The sequence below is a fragment of the Gavialis gangeticus genome, unplaced genomic scaffold (genome assembly GCF_001723915.1).
Source record: "Gavialis gangeticus isolate Ggan-Ray unplaced genomic scaffold, GavGan_comp1, whole genome shotgun sequence".
NCBI lineage: Eukaryota > Metazoa > Chordata > Crocodylia > Gavialidae > Gavialis > Gavialis gangeticus.
The window spans coordinates 8,212,865-8,237,663 of record NW_017729025.1 but is presented as its reverse complement, the minus strand read 5'-3'; the positions used below and the strand labels follow the sequence as shown (position 1 = coordinate 8,237,663).

Genomic DNA, 24,799 nt, shown 5'->3' with positions numbered 1-24,799 from the left:
TTCTCCGATTAAAAATAAATCCCCAATTTTCAGGTTAAAAAAAGTAACCCCAAAATCCACATTTTTCTGTGATCAAAATATTACTAGTGTTTCATCTGGATCACAGAAAAATATGGATTTGGGGTTACTTTTTTTTTTTAACCCAAAAATTGGGTTTTTGTTTTTTTTTTTTAAATCAGAGATAGCCGGGATCCCTGGAATGCATGACAATACACTGCGCCCCAGGCAGTCCCAGGCGGAAGATGTGGGTTATGCTCAAGACCTGTATTTCCAGCACATTCAACTGTGACAGCTTGAGGCACCCCCACACTATCCCCACCTCACTTCCAGGGTCAATGTGCACAGAGCGGGAAATGATGAGCTGGGCACATTTCCTTGGGGGTAAGACTGAGTATTGTGACACTGCAGTGTAGGCATAATGCAAGTGCAACACAGCCACCTACTCTCCTAGGGACCCTGTACCCTGTCTCCAAACTGCCCTCTTGACAAGAGTCAGGATCTTCTCAGCTCCCCACTGCCTTCCTCTTCCATCTCTAGCTTTGTTCCTATTCAGAGGATGCTTGACTTCCCGGTTCATTGACTACTTCCCATGCTGACTACCTTCCTGATCTCATTAATGCTCTTCCTGCCATTAAGAGGTTATGTTGTACTGAAAATGCAATCGCATACAATCAAGAAAGAAAACTAACTGAAGCAAGAGCAGCCGAGTGTGAATACATGGTGTAAAACTGCAAAATTAAATGACCCCAGGTTTCATCACAAAATGACTTAGAGCACCTGGCATTTAATTATGTTGGTCTATATTAAACAGTGCATCCTAAATATCCATTTCTGAATCCTACACTACTATTAAAATACTACGCTGCCACTGTTCTGCTTGAGTATATTTTGAGACGGCTTGGTTTATTCAATAACTCTATGAACCTGGCACTTGTAAGAATGAAGGTTGCTGCTAATCAGAATACGCTTAGCATAAGCAAGTAATGTGCAGGCTCAAACAGCTCCAGCATGCCCCGCAAAGCTGTTCTCACATTCCCTGTTCAAATCCCAAGTGTCTCTTAAGAAGAGATTGCTCTGCAAAATTACACAGCAGTTTTGCTTAGTAAAAATACATCTGTCTCATAGTTTCTAGGGTCAGAAGGGACCTGAATTGATCATCAAGTCTGACCCCCTGCCCTGGGTTTTGAATCTGCTGGGGTTTTGAATAAGATCAAATTATTTCAGTGAATCCCAGAGCCAGCATCTGAATCCACATATCAGAGGCCCACGCCTTTTGAACCTTGTGCATGTGAAGCCACATTGCACCACTTCACTGCTCAGGAAGCCTTCCTGTTTCAACAACGACAAACCAAGCACCTTATTATCAAGCCTGCCTAAACTGCACTCGGCATCATGTGCGGGTCAAGTCACAATGAAACAAAGCCATTTTCATACTCCTCCAATCCTGTAGGCTGTTGGGTACGGTTCAGGCACAGGTTCAGTTAGAGCAACCTCAGGGTTTCTCTTAAGAACACTAATAGCCACTATATAGAGGATATTACATACTCGGTTTTTTGCATTAAATAGTTTAGTGCTTTTGCCTTTTCCATCTCACCTCAAAAGTTTTTGGAGCAGAGTTCCTGTGTAATGAACAAGGATGCTGGTTTTCTCTGATAAACAAAAATATCCCCAATTTTTGGATACAAAAAGTAACCCCAAATCCACACTAGAGCATCTGGCACCACATTAGAGCACCTGTGGACTGCCAGACCACAAGGCATTCATTGCAGCAATGTACCCTTTCAGTCCTTCTGTGTTGCATATTAACTTAACTCAGCATCCCAACTCCTGTGTATTGGAAAAATGATCAAAGGATGTAATTAAATCTCAATCTAAAAAGGCAAGGGACTTCAGAATAGGCTTCACAAAGTACAGAAACTAAACACACACAACAAAGCACTTGGATCTGAATTAGAATCACAGAAAACTAGTGCTAGAAGGACCTCAGGAAGTCATCTAGTTGTCCAAACCCCTGCTACAGGCAGGATCAACTAAAAGCCACATTATACACATTTGAGCAATTATTCTGCGTTGCTCTTAAATCCCTGAACATCTTAACATCAGTCTAGTACAAGATACAACAATAAACTACTTTCATTTGGCCTAAACAGATTATTTCCACAGGAAAAGTACAAAACATAGAACCAACTCTTCCTAAGCCAATTGAAAAAAGAGTAACTAGATACTCCAGTAAATATATAAGGGGATTTGGAGCTTTACAAATTTCTGACAGCCTCATAAAAAGCCAAATGTTACCAGTGCTGTTATTTATCATCACAAGAGTATTTGCAACACAGGCTCCCTGTATTTCACAGCTCTTTTTATTCTCTTGTCCCAGAGAAAAAGTTGTAGAGAGTAGAATCACACTGGCAACTAGCTGCTATCTTTCTGCATTTACTTCTCCACCAGTTCATCTGCTAAATCCATACAAGGAAGTGGCTTTTGTGTTTTCGACAGTTTTGGCTTCTGTACCAGTCTCTCAAAGCTGCTGAGTGCAGATAGAATTAGTTTCTGAAACAGAGCTGGCTCTCAAATTATTTGAAGCATTCAAACTCAATGAATGTTGGGAAATGTCATTAGTGTGCCATAATATTTTTGGCTAAAGGCTCTTCAAAGTCTATGCCAAAAAAAGTGAAAAACACCGTCTACTTTGGTTTTATTAGTGCTGTGTAAGTAACAGTGGCAGCAGAGTTACCACATTGCAGACACGTTTGAACACACTAATGATGACCACCTTTTAAAAAGGGGCTTTGTTTCATGTTTTAGGGGATGGAGACAAACGAGAGAAAGACTAGATAGAAAGCCAGATGCAATGATTTTGGGGGGTTGGTTTTATTTACTTCCTTTTGCCTACCAAGTCAGTTATTATCACTTAGTCAGTAATGAAGAAAGAGCAAACCAGGCCATCCCTACCCTAAAATTAAACAGATGCTTTCTCCAGAGCACCTCAGACATTGGGAATTTCTCAGCTGCAATCTAACTTGGGGCAGCATTTTTTCACCTTTGATAAAGTGCATTGCACTGCCCCCTCACTCATGGTTTGAAAATCTTCATCCCATAAATTGTCTGTTTAGCTATTTAAGGGTCTGCAATACTGAACAAAATATAGTCTACTTGCTGATGGCCATTTTGGGTTTAGAAAGGGTTGCATCCCCTGCAACTGAAAACTTAAGTAAAACCTTTAAATAAATACAATGTCTCCCTAGCAGCCAGTTCATAGGTTTTTAAAAAGATGGTAGTAATATGCTTAAATCAGCCATGTTGGCCTGCAAGGAAGTGAGCTGACACATTCTGAGCAGACTGCATCATGGAGACAAGATGAGTAGACACTCCAGAGAATAAAAAAATGCTGTAATCTTGCCTTAAGAAAATACCCTGCACAGCCTTTGCCAGCAGTTTGTGCAGGCACGTGCCGAGGACTGAGCTCAGGCTGGCACCACTTTGTAGACGATGTAAAAGGCCTGAAAAGAAATCCCTTGCCTGTGGCAATTCAAGCTGGCCATACAGTGAAATTAATGGGGATGTAGTCATTATCACTAGTTACAGCAAACTCATTGCTAGGCAACCCAAACCCAGTATTTTTTTGGAATTTTCAGCCAATGGAAAATAAATAAATAAATAAATAAATAAATGAAAATCAATTTCAAACATTTTAGCTGCTTTTTAAATAAAAAGCAAAGGAAGAACTTAGAAAAGAAGGATGGGGCTTCACAAAGGCATTTGAACAGCTGTGGTTCCCTCACCTCCGACAGCCCTGGCATTATAGTGCTTGCCTGGGATGCTCCAGAGAAGAGATTTATACTAGGCACCGTTCAGAAACTGGAAAGCTAATTCAAAGATCCCTATGCAACCAGGTTGATATGATCTTTCTACTACAAAAGCTGGAGAAGCCTTGTGAAGATTCACTGCGACATATGAAAGTTAAAGGAAAAGAAAGAACAGGCCCCAGAGGGAGAACATGGCACTTTACTGGAAACAAGAGGGAACACAACAAGGCTTATTCATGGCATTTACATCCCTATGAAAAGAGACCAGCCCTTGTGCAGATCTCTCCCCAGCAAGGTCAGTTATCCGCCGCTTCCTCTTCATTTTGTTCCTTCTCCTTCAGCCTTTGGTCTCCCATATCCCAGGGAAAGACACTGATCTTTGGCCTATACAAGGATCAACATGAACACACTAATACTGCCTCCCTTCTTCTCTGCTTTGTGAAAGACACCTAAATCCCTTGTAGGTCTGGGTTGAAAAAAATTAAACTATTCTATGTAGCAAACACTGACCTGAACCAGTGACATTTAAAGATTCCAGGACCCCTCCCTGACTTTATCCTGTGCTAAACCTACAAAACCATCTGGTTTTGACCACAGGTTCAAGAATTATAGAAGGGTTTAAAAGGGATCCTCTCTCAAAAGAGGTGTAGTTGTTCGAGGGAAGCACATTGTCATACAAGTACCCACTGGGATGGCTGAAAAGGGTAGGTCTGCCTAAGTTACAGTCGGAGGGAAAGGCTTTATGTATAAGAGATGCGTTTGTTTCAGCTTATGTAAAAATTCTCTCTCTCTAAAGCACCGTTCCTACTGTTACAAGCTCTGCTTTGCAGCGGCCTGTGTGATCACTGTGTAGCACCAGCCACAGGCTCCCAAAGGCAAGGATCTCAGGGGCTTAAACCTAGCCAGACTGTCTGGATCAGGTATGTGGACTCCCAGGTTAGTAGGAGAATTGGAGGATTCTGCCCCAGAGGTACAGCCACGAGGTTTGACATGTGAAAGTGTGCACTGAGAGAGATCAGAGGGGAAACGGAGGTACAGCCAGCCCTGCAACCATGCTAGGGCCGACAGAAGGTAATAAACACATTTTAATTTCTAGGCATCCGCAGTTTCCAACTCCTGGGGGCACAACAGGATGGAAGCAAGAAAAGTAATGAGGCAACAGGCTATTTTATAACACATCCAAGAGACAGAATACGTAATACTCACATCTCGCTCACTAAGTACACACGCAGACAACCCCTCTGCACACAAGCAGAGGTGTTTAATCTCCCTGTGCCACAGAGACACACTGGGGCTTAGGGAGGAGAGGATGCATTCCAATCAGGCCTTCAATAACAAAGGTCCTGCTTCCCACGCAAAATGTGAGTCAAGAGTTCAGGCTAAGGGGGCTGTGGTGAGACCAGCACAGCAGAAAGACGTGAAAGCCGATTACTGAAGGAGGGATTGGAAAGTAAAGGGAAGGCTTTTTGATGAACCCGCAGCAGGGGAGCATTCCTTTACATAAAAATTTAAACACACGCAGGGTGCCACTGGCCAGGAGGAGTCAGAATTCTCTCTCAATTATTGCTGTCCCAATTTCCATTCCAGACGCTCTTTCTGATTTCGGATCCCCACGCAGGACTAAACATTACAGCTGGCGTCTTGTCTCTTTTGCTGGTTTAGGGAGGTGGGATTAAAGAACCACTGGATACCCTCCTTCTTCATCAGCTAACAGGCAAAAACGGCAGTCTTGGTTCTTCTATCAGAGAAGTAGTTAGGCACGTCGGTCTGAAGTCAGGGTGGGTTGGCACTTTAGAGGCTAACTGGTTCACCACCTCCTACCACACTGCTTTCATGCTGCACTGCACAATGTTCACACAAAACACGGGGACTGAGGAGGCTGTAATCAGTGTGAACTGTGACAGGATATCAGACCTGCCCAGGGCAGCACCCCTAGGAAGAAGCTCAGTGAAGAGCAGGGGCAGAAGGGAGAGCAGCAGTGCCACCCTCTCCTGCCCACTCCTCTCCCAGAACATTTGCTGGATGGGGTGGGCACACAAGGGAGGCTCCAACATTAAATCTACAGCTTTTCCTGTACAAGAAAAGAGAAAAAAGCATGCCCTCAATCCGCATCTACCGTAACGGCAAGATCTGAAGAGGTGGTAGAGAAAATACACAAGAATGAACAAGAAAATACTAAGCAGAAGAAAAATGAGAGCAGCTGTGCATTGTAATTTAGATAATCCCCGAGTGTTTCCTGTGACAACCACTAAAACTAAAGCAAATGACTTTTTTTTTTCTTTTTTTTTTTTTGCTAAGGGTAACATGCAAATATTACCTCCCTGCTGTGAAAATGCACACATGCAGAGTGTCCAACAGCAGACAGACATGGCAACAGAACTTGGAAAGAACGCAAAACTTACCTGGCTCTAACTTGATCATTTTTACAGCAGCCAACTCTCCTGTATGCAGATTTCTAGCCTAAAATAAGAAAGTTAAGAAATTTAATCATAACGCAAAAGCATCCGATACAACCTTATAAACCATGGACTTTTAAATGTTAATGGCATGTATTATACGTGGCACCATATGCTTGCCAGTAAGCAGTCAGGGCAGGGATTGTCTGTTTTTTTTAAATTTGTAGAGAATCTAGCAAAATACAGCCCTAACCATGGTGGAGTTCCGGGGTTCTCAGCATGTTTCTCCATCAGGCCCAGATCCTGTTCTGTGCTCTTGCCTGGGAGATGCATTTGTCAGGGCTGCTGAGCATGGGAGCTTTCTAGCAATAGTTGTCTGTCGAAGCTCTGCCAGCTCTCTCTTGCAGCACTGTCAGGCCATGCAGTCCCCAGACACCTCCCAGGTCCTTCCACCAAACTTCTGACTGTTCAGAAAGAGAGGAAGGTCAGTGGGCAGCGTCAGTGTGCAGAGGCAATGCTCCTAAAGACCCACAGGTTCTTGTAAACAATTTTCACCACTTTTGCGGCAACCTCTGCATTCACCTGCTTGTGGGAGTCCAGCAAACAATGCAGCCTTTAGAAGGGGACTGAGGAGCGCTCATTAAGCATCAGCTGCAGACTGGCCATCTCAAAAAGAGAAGTTCTGGATGGCAAGTCAACAGAGCAGCACTGCCAGAATTTTTGTAGATTTCTATGGTTATTAAACAGGGATTGCAATAACACAGATCCTGTCTTGTGATCTGCATTAGCAAATCTAAGTCACTTGGGTACAGTCACCATTGCTAAAGTATATTACTTTTAACATACAACCTAATCTGCTTACGTGCTCTGGCACTCCCCACTCCACTAATCACTGAAGAGTTATAAGAGGCCTGTTCCCAGCTGACTTACTACTACTTACTCCAATAAAACCAGAAAGTCCTCAGAGTATCTGAGACATGCTGTCTAGGTTTCTCCCAGTGGGAATCAGGTGACTGGAGGAAATTGGGAGATAACCATCTGTGCTAGGTAAAACTCTGACTTTCACTTTTGGCAATACGTGGATGGGGCTGCAGAGCAAATTTGTCCCTGTGGAGCAAGGTGAAGGCATACAACATGCTCCTTTCTCAAATGTGCAATTAGAAATGCAGCTTTAGCAATGGGTGGAATAAGGAGCTATTAGGCCATGGACTGAAAAAGGTGATTCCTAATTTTGTCAACACCCAGGTAAGATTCTAGATGCCTCCCATCCATGGAAGACCATCAGTCCTTTAAAAAAACCCTAGAGCAGGTGGGCTTTTGAAGACTGGCAAATGCCAGACCAAGATAGCAGACCAGCACTGTTCAGCTAAAGACAGCCACCAGTTAAGCCAACTAGAGGTGCACCGATACATCAGTCCCATATTGGATCAGCACCGACATAAAGAAAATTGATACCATCGGCAAACGGCATTTTTGGCTGATAGGGCCAATAAATGCCTTGTGCATTCATGCAGCCACAGCGCAGCATGCAGGGGGCAGGAGCACCCCCTGACAGCGTGGAGAGCAGCCAGGTCCAGTTGGTAAGTCGGTTGTGAGGGAAGGGGACCGGGGGGGAGGGGGTACAAATCGGGGTCCCCACAATGAGGGAAGGAGTGTGGCTGGGGCAGGTGCTGCCCAGGTGGGACAGGGCACGGGACAGAGCCACAAGTGGCTCATCTGGGGGGTGGCTCCAGCCACTGCACATACCCCTGGAGGACATGCAGGGCATGTGCCCCCAGATCTGCATGGGGTGAGGGTGGCCTGCTGCTGTAGGCTGGAGCCAGGGTGGTGCTGGGCTCTTCCCAGCAGGGGGCTGGGACAGGCTGTGCTTGGGGCAGGTGGTGGTGGCACTGGAAAGAGGGCTATGGGGGGGCTGCAGCCACCTCAAAATTTGCCACAGCTCCCTCCTAATGCCACTGCCTACCCCAAGTGCAGCCTGGCCGAGCCCCCATGCCGGGAAGAGCCCAACACCACCCCAGCCCCAGCCTCAGCCTGCAGTGGCAGCCTGCCCTTGCCCCACACAGATTCGGGGGCACACACCCCAATGCCCTCCCGGGATGCATGCAGCAGTAGGAGCTGCCTCCCCCTGCATCCCCTGGACAAGCTGCGACTTCATCCTGTGGCCAGTCCTGGCTGTGCAGCACCTGGCCCTCCCAGTCCCACTCCCTCACTCACCGCAGGGCCCCTATCTGCTCCTCCTCGCCCCTTCCCCCACAACAGACTTACCAGCCAGACCTGCTCTCCAAGCTGCCCAGCTGTATATTGGCAATCGGATCAGTATTGGCCAATATGGCTCGTTAAAAATTGGCCATTGGTATCTTCCCAAAAAATCTCTATCAGTGCACCCCTAACTGCTACAATAATCCACACAAGATGATGCAGAAGCATAATATAGATTGTTACCTGCTGCCCTACAAAGGAAACATTTCTTTTCCTGAAAGTGCCATTTCATCAGTCATGGTTTCTCAATGGCAGCAGACTCTTAACTTGTCCAAAGCATGTCATAGCACAAATAGCCTGTGTCTGGCATTCCCAAAAGGAGGCAGAGAGAAAGCAGGATAAAAGCCTTCCTGGTATAGCAAACTGGACAATAGCTTTAGAAAATCTGGAGGCTCCAGGCTAAGACAAAGGTTATGTGTTTTCTACCTCTGGCCTGTAGAGTATTAACAGTCTGGAGCATTTGCTAGTGACCCACAGAGAGAGAACTGGTCACACAGAGGTCTGGCTTTTCCTGTTCTCAGCCACTGATCTCTATTTTTGTTTTTGTTTAAACTGAAGGTATGCCATGCCCTTTCCTGATATTATTTTTTCACGGTAGAGGGAAGGATTTCTTAGAGTGGTAAGCTTTTATTTCACCAACTATGTAGCTAAGATAAAGTTAGACAAGCTTTCAAATGCAAGACATTTGTTGTCATGCTCCTTTGTAAACAGCAGATTTCAGTATCTTCCACATTACAGTAGCGTAAGAGTGCTGTTGTAACCATGATGGTCCAGAAATGATGTGGGAGGAAAGGATTCCTACTGTAACATGGAAGATACCAACAATGTAAACCTGACAAAGAATGTTTTGCATTCAAAAGTTTGCCTGACTTTATCCCAACCACATAGCTGGTCCAATAAAAGCTAGCACCTTAAGAAATCCTTGCTTCTCACATAACTTCTGGACCATCACAGATTCAACATCACTCTTATAGTACCTTTTCCATGGTAGCAATACTGTAGCTGTAATTGCTGTACAGATGCTATACAATTGTCAGTAAGACACAATGTGATCCATCAGCTTTCTTTGCTACTCAAGTTATCTGGCACTGATTCATGGGTTGCAGCCAATAAAGATCATTCTGACCATCTTAATCTGACCTCTTGCATAAGAGGCCTTAATTCAGGGGAGTCTAAACCCTGCTTCCAAACTAACTGCTGTTGTTGGACTACAGAAGGGGTGTCAAACTTATGGCCCACAGAGCCACATAATTTGGCCCACAAGGTTCCTAGAGGTGCCAGGAATTCAGGGATGGGGCCTTCTGCCAAAATCGGGTATGAAGCACCACTGAGGGAGGGGGAGAACAATAAGCAATGGCCATATTAACCCTGGTGCTTTCGTGATGCTGCTTGCCCTGCTGCCAGAGGCAGGGAAAGAGCTGACCCCCAAGAAGCCCCAGTCTGATGCCCCTAGACCAGAGCACACGTTTTAGAAAAACCTTCAGTCTTGACTGAAAAACTGGCAGTATGCACCACAGTTATTGGTCAGCTTGATCAATTATGCTAATGATTAACTATCCACACCGTTTAGTTCATACTTCATTGACAGTGTGAATTGTCTAGCTCAGGGGTGTCCAGCCCGTGGCAAAAGTGCCACAAGTGGCACAGGCAGCCTCTGCGCGCAGCACACAGCAGATCAGGAAGGGGACAGGTAACACAGCAGTTGATAAGACAGGAAGCGGGGAGGATATTGGGGAGGGAGCACAGGGCAAGGAGCAGAAAGCAGAGCAGCAGATTGGGCAGAGAAAGGGGATCAGAATAGCACTCGGGGGACAGCAAGGGGCTAATTTGTTGCACACTTGCTGAAAATGTGGACTTCCATTAGTCTACCCTTCAGCCTCCAGCCATTGAATCCCTGTCTGCAAAAATGAAGACCTTCTATTATTGGTTTTGTTCCCCAGGTCAACACTCATATAGGCTGATCCACTCCTCCCATGGCCTTGTCTTTGATGCACTAAATACCTTGAGCTCCTTGACTCTCTCCCTATAAAGCATGTTTATCAGTCCTCCTTGTGTACCTTTACAACATTTCTAATTCAGTAACATCCCTCCAGAATTGCAGGCTCCAGGCTGAACCTAGTACAACAGCAGCAATCCCACTGGTGCCCAACACAGAAAAAGTACAAACTTTTCTCCTCCAACATATTCCTCAGCTCACATGTTACACCCGATGGGAGGCAATGGCTCTTTTTGGCCAGTGTCACACTGGGAAGCCCAAGTTCATACACCATGACCCCCAGATCTTTGTCAGTCACTGCTTCCTACGGTAGTCTTCCATCCTGTATGTATGGCCTACAGTTTTTGTTCCCAGACAAGACTGCAGCCAACTGACTGAAAAACCTAGTTCTCTGGTATCTGTAACCTCTCTTCTTCTTAATTGACCATCTTTTTTCCCCCCCAACAGCAGACTTAGTCAGTCTGATCTAACAAAAGATATCACCCACAAAACCCCTTGCCTCAACTTTATCAGTAATGATACTGTGGCTTCCTGTTGATTGCTAAAAACATTAAATAGCATAGTGGCAAGATCTGATCCATGTGGGACCTCACCAGAAACGTGAGCTGGTCAACTGTGAGTCCCTATTCACAATTAAGTTATGAGAAGTATCACCTAACCATGCTTTCAATCCATTTATTTGTGCTGTATTAATGATGTGTCATTCTAGTATCTTAATCGAAACAGTGTACCGTGTCAAGTCGAATGCCTAGGTACCTTCCATAAACATTGCTATCTTTTTAAACTAAAATATTTTCTATTTTTAAATGTTATATTTTGAAAAGTCTGTTTCCATATATCCGTATCGAGTGGCATCAATATGCCCTACTTGAAACTACTTGAGTTCTGTACCACGTCCTGTACGAAATGTTCTGTTCCATTAATTTGCCACGGACCAAAGTTAGGCTGCAAGGCATGTGCATTTTCTGAGTTATCCAATTTACCCATTTATAAGGTTTGCACAATATTTTTCTTGTCCTCTAGAACTTCTTCAGTGTTACACAACTTAATTGAAAATCAGCATTAGCCAGAGAGCTTCTCAGCCAACACTTTTTAATTTTTTGGATGAAAATTATCCAGACCTGCCAAGTTAAAAATATCCAACTTCAGTATAGTGCATTTAACATCCTCCTGAGTTATTCCTGGAATGGAAAGCATTTCATCATCATCATGTGATTATAATTACATCAGATGGCTTTTCCCAAATACAGAGTAGACATTAATATTACAGAATTTGTCTTTTCTGCAATTTTTCAAACAATTCTACTATTCCTATCTAGTAATGGACGATTACTAGTTAGGCTTCCTTTTGTTCCTGGTACTTAAAAAAAAAAACAAAAAAAAAAAAACACTTCCTTATTGTCCTTAATTTGAGTGGCCACTTATTTTTCATTGTACCCTTACCCATTATCTACAATTCCTGATCAGAAGTCTTCTAAAAACCCTCTGAAGTCACCCTTAGGGCACTGCATTCATGTTTCGGAGCCTACTCTTCAGTATCACAGAGGCTTCGGTGGTGAATCACAGACCTCAGCACTACAGGTGTAGATTCTGGTTTCTTCAATACCGCGTTTTTAATGCTGGTGTTGTTCTCAGCTTGCCCAGCTCTGAGGTCAGGGGAAATCAGATGAGGTTCAGATGACACGAAGGCAACCTAACTCAGTTGCTTTACAGACAAGATGCTGATCTGGTCCAAAACCCAGGGACTTGCCTCACAGTAGATCCTCTGTGAGAAAGGCAAAGACTCTTTACTGTTGTTCTAGGCCCGAAATGCAATTATATGTCAAGCAGCAACCCAGGGAATGGCTTTCCCCAAGCCAAGCAGTGACTGGACAACTCAATCTAAGGGAAGTTGAATGGGCATAATGTGCACCACTTAAAATCTGTCCTTAGTCAGACTCTCAAAAACTGCATCAGCCAGAGCTAACGCAGAAATACAGACAGGAACGCTGCATTATAGAATAAATTAGCTGTACTACACAGACCAACAGAGCAAGGGAAATTTTTGGTTATAAATGTCACGAAAAAAAAAAAAGGTCATTCTGGACATGGAGCTAGCCAAGGAACGGAAGGACCTGGGGCTCCATAGGGTTTTTGTGACCTCTGTTCCAGCCATCATTTCCCACGGCAGGGGGCTCACACGCATTTCCCATCAGAACTGCCCTTTGAAAAGGTTCCTGTAGCTCAGCAAGACAACTGGCATGTACAGGGTACACCAGAGAGACACCAGCTTTCTTTTTTAGTTCGGATGATAGCAGGGCTGAGTTGGTAACTTAGAAATGGGCCAACAAGATGCCATGTATGGCTAACAGAGGGTGAGGCTAGAAGTCCAGGGGAAGCAGATACAAGCTCTGACTTACTACAACTTCAGTATCTTAATTCCATGCTCATAGTCAAAAGTAGTCTCAAGTTTGGAAATGTTTTTTGGTGGAACATCATATTGCTGACCATAATTACAAGATTTTTACTGCGCCTTAAACCTTTCCTCAGCCTTGCACTAAAAAGCTGTCAGAGGATACTGGAAATCATAGACGTGACCATTCTGCCTATGACATTCCCTGCCACACCCCTAAAACACACAAAAGGGAATCCATTTTGGCTATCCAACCACCAGAAATCAATGAAAAAAAAAAAAAACTGGTTTCAAAACCAGTTGTCCATATGACAAGATGGGGCATTTAAAAAAGAAAAATAAAAGGACTCCAACTCAGGAACTTCTGGTCTATGTTACTCAGCAGTGAGGACAGAGAGGCAAGAGGGAATGAATAGGGGAGTCGCTTCATTTACTGAACATTACAGTTACAAGCAGCTTATGCACCGAGGTTTTCCTAACCTGGCAAGAGGGAGACTCAGGCATCCATCTCCCAGCCTCAGCTTCAACTTCCATCTTGACATCACATCTAAAAAGCCCTGGCCTCCCACCTCCTCATCATCTTACCACCAACCTTGGATCAGCTGTCCCCACCCACCAGGCTGTCCATTGCTTGACCTGGTCTTCACTAAATATTGTTCCTTCAATTATATCAATTCCTCCATCGTCCTTCTTGGACCTCTAGTAACTCACCCTCGTTTGCCAGCCTTGAAGTCAAGCCCATGGACTTGTTTGCAACATCAGGTCCCTCCCTGTCCTGTTTTATATTCTTGACTATTCCTCAGCTCTCTGCAAGAAGCATCTTGGCCTCCTCCTTTTCCTGTCACTGGTATGGAGGGTCCTCATCTTCTCTCTGCCTCTATCCTCTCCCTTTTCATGGGTCCCCTTGCCCCAAGCAGCAACTCCAAGCTCCTCATGTTTCTGGAGCACAGTCCTTATCTTTCCTAGCCTCAAAAAGCAGGCCTTTGAAATCATGCCTCTGCACCTCTAAACACTCTGAGCACACTACCGCCATCCACCAACTTCAGCTCTCCTCTTCCACCTCCAGCCAAGATGCATGACATTTCAGTGACACTGATCTCCAAGTTTTTTATTTAAATGGCATCCTCCTTGGCACTTCAGATGGCACCTTTCTTTGCCAGGATTCTCCGTTTTCACATCTCTGCCATCTCCCGGTTCTCCTCCGACTTCCCCTCTTCATTCTTCCTGCATCTTTTTAAAGGCAGCTGTCCCCGTGTCCTTTCCATAGGGGTCCTTCTGGGTTCTGTGCTGGGGCTCGCTATTCTTCATTGAGGACCCTCAGTCCTTCCAGTCATAGCTACCAGCCCATGTGCATGACTCATCCCTGACCCATCTTCTGTTTATTCCCACATTACAGGTTTCTACACCTCCTCCATGTCAGCTTAACATGACAAAATTACATTTGGGTCACACTACATGCAGGAAAGCAGCTTCCTCTCTCACATGCGGAAGTCCACTGTGCTAGTGCCAAACCAGCATACAGTCAGTACTCAAGCTGTGATAAGGTTAAAACATGAAAGTATGAAAAGCATTGCAAGCATTAAGCAAATGAACAACAACAAAAAAACCACACCACATAACACAGGATAAAGAGCAGACGCTGATATTTTCTTATGATCAGGACAGACATGCATCACGTGAGACTTGTTTGGACCAGGCACAGAAGCCCAGAACAAGGGTAGAGAGCTAGAAAATTCAGAGCTCATCTTTACAGTCAAGCCTCCTGGAAAGTCGTAGTAAGTGTCAGGTATTGGCACCACTGCCAGGATGCTGTATGGGACCACATATAGGGTCCCCATAGTCGTTAGCAGTGAGCTTGAGTTGTACTACACTCCTCCAGCACCCCGACACCCATTAGACTTGGAGACTTTTTCCAGCAGGACACTTACTCTGACTTGCACACATTTCTAAAAATGAAGATGTGAGCAACTGCAAGGCCTGATTCACGTTTCAATATACTTTGCCCAACTGTCTGGTTAAACAACACGCTGGCCAGTTGTATGGCACATTTGTTCTAGTTGCCCGTGCATACTAACACACTATTCTGGAAAGGTCCTTAATTCCTTACTGAATCACTGACCAAAAAATGCTCAGGAGGAATTTAAGGGAGAGATGCACTCCCTTCCTCTAGCCCAGAGTAGGTAACCTTTTCCGGCTGTGAGCCACAAAGACCCACCAGGACTTAGAGGTGGGTGGATAGGTGGGCACCAGGACCTGGCCACCACTTCTCCCAGCAAGGGAACAAGTGGCTGCAGCCAGAGCCCCCCATTGCTGAATACTGCCCAAGCCCTATGTCTGCAGGCTGGATCTAAGGTTGCTGACCCCTGCTGTACCCTACAGCCTTGGTAGAGGAGAGAGTGCCATGAAGGCCGGCGAGGGGCAGAGAGTTTCCGTAAGAATCAGAAACCTCAAAGTCAAGAGAAAAAGGAGTCACAAGAATTCCAGCACTGGCAAGTGGCATCAAACTCAAGGTCTACCTGATCCTCCATGCTGTCTCCAACAGAGACCAGGACCAGAGGAAGTACCCAGAATTGCACAGGAGGCAGTCATGGGAGAATTTGTGACCCACCCCAACTCCTGCCCCAGTCTCTGACAACTACAGACTCATGCCTGAACTAGAGTTCTCCTAGTTCGCCTGACCTTTGTTAGCACAACTCTGCACTACCTTGATCTCTACAAAATCATTGCTTCAACCTTGGAGAACTATTTGCTGATAGAAAGGGTAGGTAGGACACTGGACAACTAACAGTTAAATTGTAGAGCAGTCGCACAGGACACACTATTAATAAAGCCCACAAAGGTGCCAAACCTGCAGTGATACCTCCCGCCCCGTGTGTACAATCCTGACCCAACAGCCCAGCACAGATCAGCAGGTGACGTTTTTAAGCATGCAGCTTGGAACCAAAACCTTCTCTCACACCCCATCCAGAAGTATATCCATCCTAAGTGAGCTGACAGGGGACCATGCTTGAACAGCATTGGGAAAGCAACTTCATGGAAGAAACTGGATTCTTTTTATCCATCTATTCTGGTAAAAAAAAAAAGCCTTTACAATCAAAGGTTAAAATGAAACTTTAAGCAGCTCCATGCCTGAGTGCAGGACTAGAGGTCCTGGGACGTTAACCTAAGCAGCACTCTTCAGAGAAGACCAAAAATCTTCTCTAATCTCAGGACAAATCCGGCCAACCACATACGGAAAGGATCTTCTCTGCAGTCCACAGCTCAAGACCAAGAAGCCTTTGCCGGCCGCCCTCCAACTGCAGAAAGGATGGAAGGGTGCTCTGACCCTGGCCCAGTCCCAACTTGGAGCCCTCCGAAGCACTGCCCTGCAAGCCCAGCAAATTTGTATCTGGGTTCTCCTGTGTGCTTCCTCCACACAACAAAACCATAAGGGTCCTATACCTCAAAAGTCTCCTTACTAGCAGGACAGAGGGCTGGGGGTAGGCCCCTGTGCATACAGAACATCTCTATTACAGACATGCTGAACAGACATTTCTCTGCTGTTATGAAAAGCTGTTTGTGAATGGACAGTGAAACAAAGAGGGCTAAAAAATGGCACTGCGATCCCACCAAAAATTGAAGCAAGTCTTGCTCAGCGGTACATGATTTGGGCAAGACAGAGACAACTGCATGTCCCATTCTGACTCTCTGCAACACTCCATTAATTTGCCGATCGAGGCAGGTAACACATAAAACTCACCCCAAGCTGCCTGAAAAATACCTACCCACAATTTCTAGTTTTCAAAAGTCTTTCATTTCTAGGGGACCAAAACACCCAGAGGCAATTGTTCGCTCTGTAATTTTCCAGCTGGATCTCTCAGAGAGAAAGCAGTACCAGGCTCTTTTATAGTGAAAGGCACAGAAGCTTTCAGAAATTGTTTCCTAAACAGAGACTTTACAGATTCAACCCACTACAGAGATCTGTCTCTCACATCTGTAAGCCACTATTTCTTCTTAAAATAAGCCTCGTGTAGAAAGAAGAATCACAGGGGAAAACTGAAATTACAATCTATACTTCTGTATTTCTCCTTCCCAGAAATTGATACTATGGTAGTGTCTAAAGAGCAATCAGGTGTGGGCACATCAGGGCTGGGGGCTCTGCAGGAATAGATAATAACCGCTATTTGCTCCTTCTTCAAATTATGATCTCCAAGCACAAAATAATGGACATGTCCTGTTTCTATGCTCACTCCACCTGCTTTTTCCTGCTAAGGAAATAAGGCCCCAGATAATGGCAGGCTAGTGAGGACCCTAACGGATATCACCCACAGTGAGGTGTAAATGGCTGTCAGCATTACAGCCCTGGTTCAAGTCCCTTTTGGCTTGACGACCTGTCCCTTTAAAAGAGGAGCGTCAAACACAAAACACATGGAGGGGCCAGGAATTTGGGGACAAGGTGCTAGTGGAGGTAGGGCCCACTGTTAAATTCCAGGGTACAGAGCCCTGCTGGGACTCATTTCAGTAGTGGTGGCTGTGTTAGCCTACACAGCTTCTTGAGCCAACACAGCATCTCAGGCTCCCACAGCAAACACCTCTGCCTGGACCCACCTCCCACTCTGGAGGTGGGTCCAGATCTGGCCTGTGACAGGATCCATGGGCTGGATCCAGCCCAAGGGCCAAACAAATTTCAAACCCCTGTGTTAGACCATGTCTGTACAGCACCTAGCACAATGGCATTAGAATGAAACGTCTCATGCTTTATTTGGCAGAGACTGGAAGAGGAAACCTGGCACCTCTACATACAACTTGAATGCAAATAAAACTGAAAGATGCTGGCAGCCAATGAAGCAGAAAAAGCACATCCAGTAGCAAGGAAAACTAGTGGGGAGATCTTCCTCTTACAGGCTGCAAACACGTTTTTCCTCTAGGGCAGTGTTTCTCAACCTGTGGGTTGAGAAACCCACCAAAAGTGGGTGGCAAGGATCTATGAAAGGGTCACAAACAATTATGAAAAAACTGGGAAAATGACAGATTTTCTCCTGTAAAGGAGAAAAACATGGGAAACCGCAGGTTTCCCCTTGCAGGCTGGCAGGAAGCTAGCTACTTAAACTACTTACTGGGTCGGGACTGGCCATCAAGGTTTACAAGCGGGTCCTGGTACAAAGAACATTGAGAACACTGCTCTAGGGCAACTGTCTTGCTCCTGTCATCCTGAGAGCTGATGGGCAAAGTCTTTTTTGTCCAGTGGGAGCCAATCCTTCTGGCAGGAGTGCTACACATGAGCCCCACACCTTCCCCAAGTGCTACTCAAACCCTTTCCCCTGTCTGATCTGCTGCTATGCTTTCTGCTCCCTGCCCTGTGCTCCCTCCCCTATCTGTCACTGTGCTGGCTGTCCCCTCCCCAAACTGCTGCCTGTCACATACAGAGGTTGTCCATGCCATGGTTTAACCACCCCTGCTTTTGTCCATCTATGTTTGAATTCTGCTCTTCTACTCAGTTAGGGATAGCGCATTTAAAATACTGCAGCAAATTTCAGGGCCAATAAGACACGTATTTTCTATTAGTACCAACCATTACAGGGAGACAAGGACCAGAAGCAACACAAACAGGGTGACTCAACAAATACATATGCATTTATATTTATTATTAAAGGGAAAACAAAAATTCATTTAACCCAGAAATACCACCAACGTAGATATTTGGTACACTCATGATGCAGTGTCTTGGCAAATCATTCTTTACAAAGTTATAAGCAAGAACCTTTACAAAACTGGAAAAAAGTGAGGACCAAAAATAAACTCTAGCCATGGAAATACTATATAACGACCAATCCAGTGCTAAAGAAACAAATACTGCAGGAGAGGAAAAGGTGTGATCTTGACTTCATTGCTACAGAAAATGGCAGAAAGAATTTTCAAATTCATAACAGACAAAAATACCTAGTAATAAGACCTGCCCCAGAAATCAGACGTACTTCCCAAAGGATGAAATAGGCCCTTATATACCAAGGCCTAATCCAACAAAAGATTTTATACCCATGAAAAATCCCGGTAACATCAAGGGGACTGCTAATATCCTTGACATTAAATGCCATATTGGAGTAGTATATAAAGGAAAAAGGCAGATGGAGGAAACAGGTCATTTCAAACACACTATCTTGCCCACTCTCTCATCTCATCTGAGTGTAAAACCCTTTAACACTAAATGTGAGGGCAAGAAAACTTCTGAGATGCATTTTTCTAATTAGGTGTGTAGATCAAGACATAACAAGAAATGGTGATCGAGTCCTGCACATTTTTCTAGTGATATGACAAGAAGGCACTGTTTCTCAGCTGCGCTGAATTTGTTTATTCCCCAAAGACATTTTTTCTGCTTGAACCAATGCAAACAGAAAACAGTTAATACATGCATCAGTCAAAACTTGGACAAACCACCAGGGCCCCCATTAGTACAGTTTGTGATGACCTGTCAGGATGGCCAGTAGCCCGGGGGGCTCAAGACAGCAGCCACTGGGTGTAGGGACATCTGGTGCCCTCCTACCACAGACACCACCACTCATCTCGCTGAATCCCGTCACCAGCTGCACTGGACCACAGTAAATTGCTGCATTAACCCCCTGGCTGCTGACCACCTCCACCCACAGCTGCAGTACCTCCCACAGGAGGGGACATGAGGCTACCAAGGGGACCAGAGCTGCTGCAATGCAACCCCCACGAGCTCCCAGATTCCTTGCCGGCTCCAGGGGACAACTTTGCAGGCCAGATGCAGCCCATGGGCTCTAGGTTGCTAACCCTAAATCTTCTCACCCAAGGGTTTGTCTAATCTGTTCTTAAAAATGTCTAAGAACGGAGATTCCACAACCTCTCTGGGCAGCCTGTTCCAATTCTCCATCACCCACATAGCGAGAAAGTTCTTCCCAATATCCAATCTAAATTTCCCTTGCTGCAATTTAAGACTTTTGCTCCTCGTCCAGTCCTTTGCAGCCACAGAGAATAGTCTCACCACTCTCTTCAAACCACCATTCACGTATTTGAAGACTATTATCAAACCCTGCATTGTGGTCTTTTCTCCAGATTAAGTAATCCTAGTTCTTTCTGCCTTTCCTCACAGTCTCAGGACCGCTCGTTTTTGTTGCTTTCTGCTCGGCTCTTTCTACTTCTAATTTATTCACATCTTTCTTGAAGTGTGGTGCACAGTACACCAGGTGAACCATCACCAGTGCTAAATAGAGCCAAAAACAGTCATTTCTCTTAACACGTAAAAGATGCTCACGTTAATCAGTAGACTTTTTTTTTTTTTGTACAATAAAAGAACACTATTGGCTCACATTCGTCGTACTGTCTGCTATAACTTCCAGGTCCTTTATGGCAATGCTGCGGCCCAGCCAATCATTCTTCTTCCCTAAGCACAGGACTTTTGCACTTGTCCTTATTGACTTTCATTTAATTAAGTTTGGACCATGTTTCCAATTTATCCAGGTTATTCTGAATCTTAATTCTATCCTCCAAAGGGTCTGCAACTCTGCCCAACCTGGTGTCAGCTGCAAACCTACTAACTGTGCATTCACTCCCAGTCTCCAAATCAATTAATGAAGATATTAAACAGGACATATATTTGGGCAACTCCACTCGATAACTTTTCTCAATTAGACATCAAACAGTTCATGACTACTCTTTGGGCACTGTAAAAGGCTGGCCTTGCTGGCCCAGGTCTCGGCGCCAGCCACCTACCTGTTCTGGACTAAACCCCCCTGCCACGCCTTGATGAAAATAACATGAATGTTATTTCTAAGGGAATGGGAGGCTGCCCATTGTTTGACCTCTTGATAACGAGGGCCTAAGTATATGCTCTGACCTCCCCTTACACGTATTCCATCCCTCACACCTATTTCTGGGTCACATCCAGTATTTCCATATTGACCATTCCAGTATGTCTGCCACATCCAGTATTTCCATATTATCCCCTCTGATATATCTGTTTCCCTAAGTCAGTGGTTCTGCCCCTCACTAGGGCCACTCATCTTTACCACTCTCAAGTGGGCCATTCGACGCTCTCAGCCCCTTGCTGGACCTTCTGCCCCTCACTGGGCTGCTTCACTCTCCTGGCTCCTCCTGGGCCCACTGGGGTCTTTCACCCTGTGGGGCTAACGTGGCTGCCGCCATGCCGGGCCCCGGCACTGGGGTCTCTCACTCTGTAGGCTCAGGTGACTGCCACCGTGCCTGGCCCCACTACACTGGGCTCAGGTGTCCCCCTCCAGGCTTGCCTGGCCCAGGTCTCTTCCCTGGTCAGTAACCCACACAAGCAGGGGCTGGGGTTTTCAGGCGCCCCTCCTTGCCTTTCACCAGGGTGGTAACTGGCCTGGCACTTCTAGGGGACTGTTCCACCACGAACAGCCCCACCACACCACGCATCCTCGACAGGGTGCAGTCTTCGGTCATGCCCAGGAGCCTCCAAACCATCCCCATAGCACTTGCCCTTACCTCCAAGATGTTCCAGGAGCAGCTCAGCCTGATGTTGCCTCCTGGCCTGCTCAGCACAGACTGTTCCTTCTCTCTCTGAGGGTCTGGATTAAAATGGAGGCTGTCCTGCCCCGTCAGCCAATTCCAGGGTCCTCCTAGGGTCATATGCTACCCTTGATGAGGCTAGCACCCACCTGCTGGCTGCTCCACTGCCAACTAGAAACCTTAAAGTGGCAGGCACTGCAGGTGCCCTGCCACAGGCACTACAAGCCAACCAATTAAATATCATCTTTACAGTGCTTGCATTTAGACTATAGTTCTTTAACTTACTAGTGAGAATGTCAGGGTGGATAAAAAAAAACAAAAAAAAAAACTAACAGATTGTTTTTATTTAATTGTATTTTTTATATTTTTTGTTAAGATGCTTTTAAAAAAACCCTATATAAAATAGTTTTAATTTAAAATATGTTAAACCTCAAACATGTCATCATGGAATAGGGATTAACTTCTAATTATATACTATTTGAGACAATATTTTCGTGTAACCTTTTTAGAAAAGTTTTACAAATAGGTCAGAACAGGCCATGGACTATATTAGGGGTCCAATCTTATGGGGTACCCACAGGCTCCTCTATAGATTAATGAAGATTAAAGAAAACTGCTCAACTCAATGGAACTCAGTGCTCAGTCTAGAAGATCCCATTAAGGATCTCTGTAATGCTTGGTTTCAGTTCTCAAACAGGGGATTTGTGTCTCCAGAAATAACATCCTTGTTAACAGCAGTGTATGGAGACGAGAGATAACAGACCTGATTACCCACCGGTCAGTCCTCTCGTCTCTCTGCAAGTTTGTGTACATACAGGCAAGCCCTTACTTTTCTCTAAAAGTATGAAGTTTCAAGAAGTTAAATGAATAAAGGATATCAAACAACAGGAATGCATTTTTTGTAGAAAAAGATTAAATCAAGGCTTCCTGACCAGTGATTTAAATCATGATTTAAACCATAATTTAAATAAATTTGGTTTAAATCAAATCCACCCCGGAGAACGGCATAAGTGAGTGTCAAAAGCCTCGCTAAAAATCAAGGTATTACGACTGATAAGAACAGGAACTACACATGATCTTAGCCTAAAAAAGGCCGAGAAGCGATTATTATATTCACTGCTCCTCCTCTGTCCACTAACCCAACCTATCATAGGAGATCAGGTTGGTCAGGCACAATTGGCTCTTGATTAATTCATGCTGGCAGCCTCCGATTACCTCGTCCTCCTCCAGGTGCTTGGAAACAGATTCCTCAATGACTTGCTCCAAAATCTTTTGAGGTCTCTTTGACTTCTGTCAAACTGACCAGTCTGCAATTCCTCAGACTCTTTCTATTTCTTTTCTCAGTGATTTGCCCCTTTTCAGCCATCTAGGACCACACCCAACCTCCAACATTTCTCAAAGATAGTCACCAACGCCTCTGACTTTACCTTACCTAATTGTTCTAGGATCAGTTCTTCTCATAGCTAATGGTTTTAGTACTTTAGGATGCATCCTGTCCAGCCCTGCCAACTTGAAAGCACCCAGATCCTCCACATAATCCCTAACCTGTTCTTCCACTGCTCTAAGATGCTCTTCTCCTCCTCTACGTAGATCATTAAAGTCTTGATAGTCTTAAGAACCCTGCAGGTCACAGAAGTACCCTCATCCCTATTTTATAGGATGGTAAACTAAGATAAAATACAAACTTTTGTAAGTCACTGTGGCTCAACTGAAGTCAAAGAAATTAAAACGTATATCCAGCAAGGATATGACCCTAGGCAACATGACAAGATCACACAGGAAACTCCAGGCCAGGGCTCTAACCACCGTGCAATTCTCACTCTTAAAATTAAGAATTTGGATTCATAAGACATAGAAGGAGCTATGCAGTCCAAGCAAAACACAGATTGCAATGCTAAAAATCATATTTTAACAAAACCAAAAAATCTTATTTTTATTAAACTGCATTAATTTGTTGAAGAATTTCAAGACTCACTTCTTTTCCATTACTTATCCTACTGGTTCACTTTTTTGAGTTTACCAGGATCTGGACGATGAAAACAGTTTAGTTGACTAAGCTGCCCAAGTCTTCAAGGCCTGCATTGCAAACACATGAGAAAACCTCACCCCGCTCTCCCCATCCCCTCACTGTCTCTCTGTCCCTTTCTATCACACGCACACTAAATCAAGTATGAAAATATTTTTATTGGTTGTCTGTTTGGTGAGAGCTTGTTTTTTCCCAGCTTCAAGTTGGGACTTATTTGACCTAAGGGCCCTTTTAAAAATCAGAACCAAGGAGCTGGTTCTGTCTGGTGTAAGACAGACATCCAGATTCTGCAGATTCCAGTTTTCACCCCGGTGTCACTTGTGTGCCATTTCCTAATGCTCACAAGATATTCTAGCACATTCTTACAGATGTTTAGCTCTAACTCCTAAACCTAAGTATTTTCCTCTAATAAAAAAGTCATTTAACCTAGAATTGAGGTGTTTTGTGCTGTGCCAGTACAGATTCAATCTAACTTCAAGAAAGGTAATTCATTGGTAAGAAACATCTTTTCTTCAGTACCAGCACACACCCACCCCTCTTGAAAAACAAACTATCAGTAGCAAATTCAATAAAAGGAGCTTGACAAGACCATGTTAAAATGAAGAAGGCAGAGCTATTCTTCTGAACAGGGATCAGCTATGGAGAGTAAGGTGGAAGCGTCATGCCACAAACGGAGCAACTGGGCTCCACATGGCAGCTTTACAGCTCAGCGTCTGCAACAGGCTAAGCAGGCTTTTGGATCATGTGTTTCAACACCTGCAGGCAGGGTTACCATACGTCCAGGTTTTCCTGGACAACTCCTTTTGGGCCCTTCCATCTCTGTCCAGGTGGATTGTTTTAAATATCAACAAATGTCCAGGATTTTGCTCTACTCAGCACTGAAGTTTTTTCCTGGCACTTCCAGGCTTGCCCTAGCAAGGAGCTGCTTGGGGCCGGGGGGAGCAGGGGAAGGGTGTTTGGAGGCAGGGCACACACACACACGGCTGGCATGCAGCCAGGCAGGGGGGTGGGAGCAGCCCTGGCAGCTGCATGCAGGTAAGTCTGCAGGGGGTGGGGGTTGGAGGGCCAGGGCCTGGGGACTGTCTGGGAGGGCTGTATGTGTGTGGCAGGGGTGTGTGGAGGGGGAGGCAGATGCCTGCTGGTGCTAGGGGAAACTGTCCAGATAATTGGGCTACAGCAGGGCAGAGGAGGCACCTGCCCCTCAAACAGGGGAAGGGGGTGGGGGGACCTTTTGGGGGCAGTAGAGAGCTGCCCTGCAGCACCAGGGACAATGCCTGTGCTCGAAGGGTTGGGAATGAGAGGCACTGGCAGGGCTGTGGGGAGCGGAGGGCTGCGGGTCAGGAGTGAGGGGCACCGGCAGGGCTAAAGGGGCTGTGGCTTGGGAGTGAGGGGCACAAGCAGCACCAGGGGGCTGCGAGTCAGGAGTGAGGAGAATCAGCA

At 45.3% G+C, this 24,799-nt stretch overlaps 1 protein-coding gene across 3 annotated transcripts in view; it reads right to left on the bottom strand.

Moving 5' to 3' along the window:
* MAP4K5 (mitogen-activated protein kinase kinase kinase kinase 5) overlaps nucleotides 1–24,799 on the bottom strand; it is a 137,242-nt gene that overhangs the window by 91,769 nt on the left and 20,674 nt on the right. For 2 of the 3 annotated variants that reach the window (XM_019518363.1, XM_019518364.1), the window contains exon 2: nucleotides 6,209–6,266. The exons of the other annotated variant lie outside the window; for it this stretch is intronic. In XM_019518363.1, the coding sequence (XP_019373908.1) occupies nucleotides 6,209–6,266 (58 nt within the window). The remainder of the gene's footprint in view (nucleotides 1–6,208; nucleotides 6,267–24,799) is intronic. 3 annotated transcript variants of the gene reach the window in all.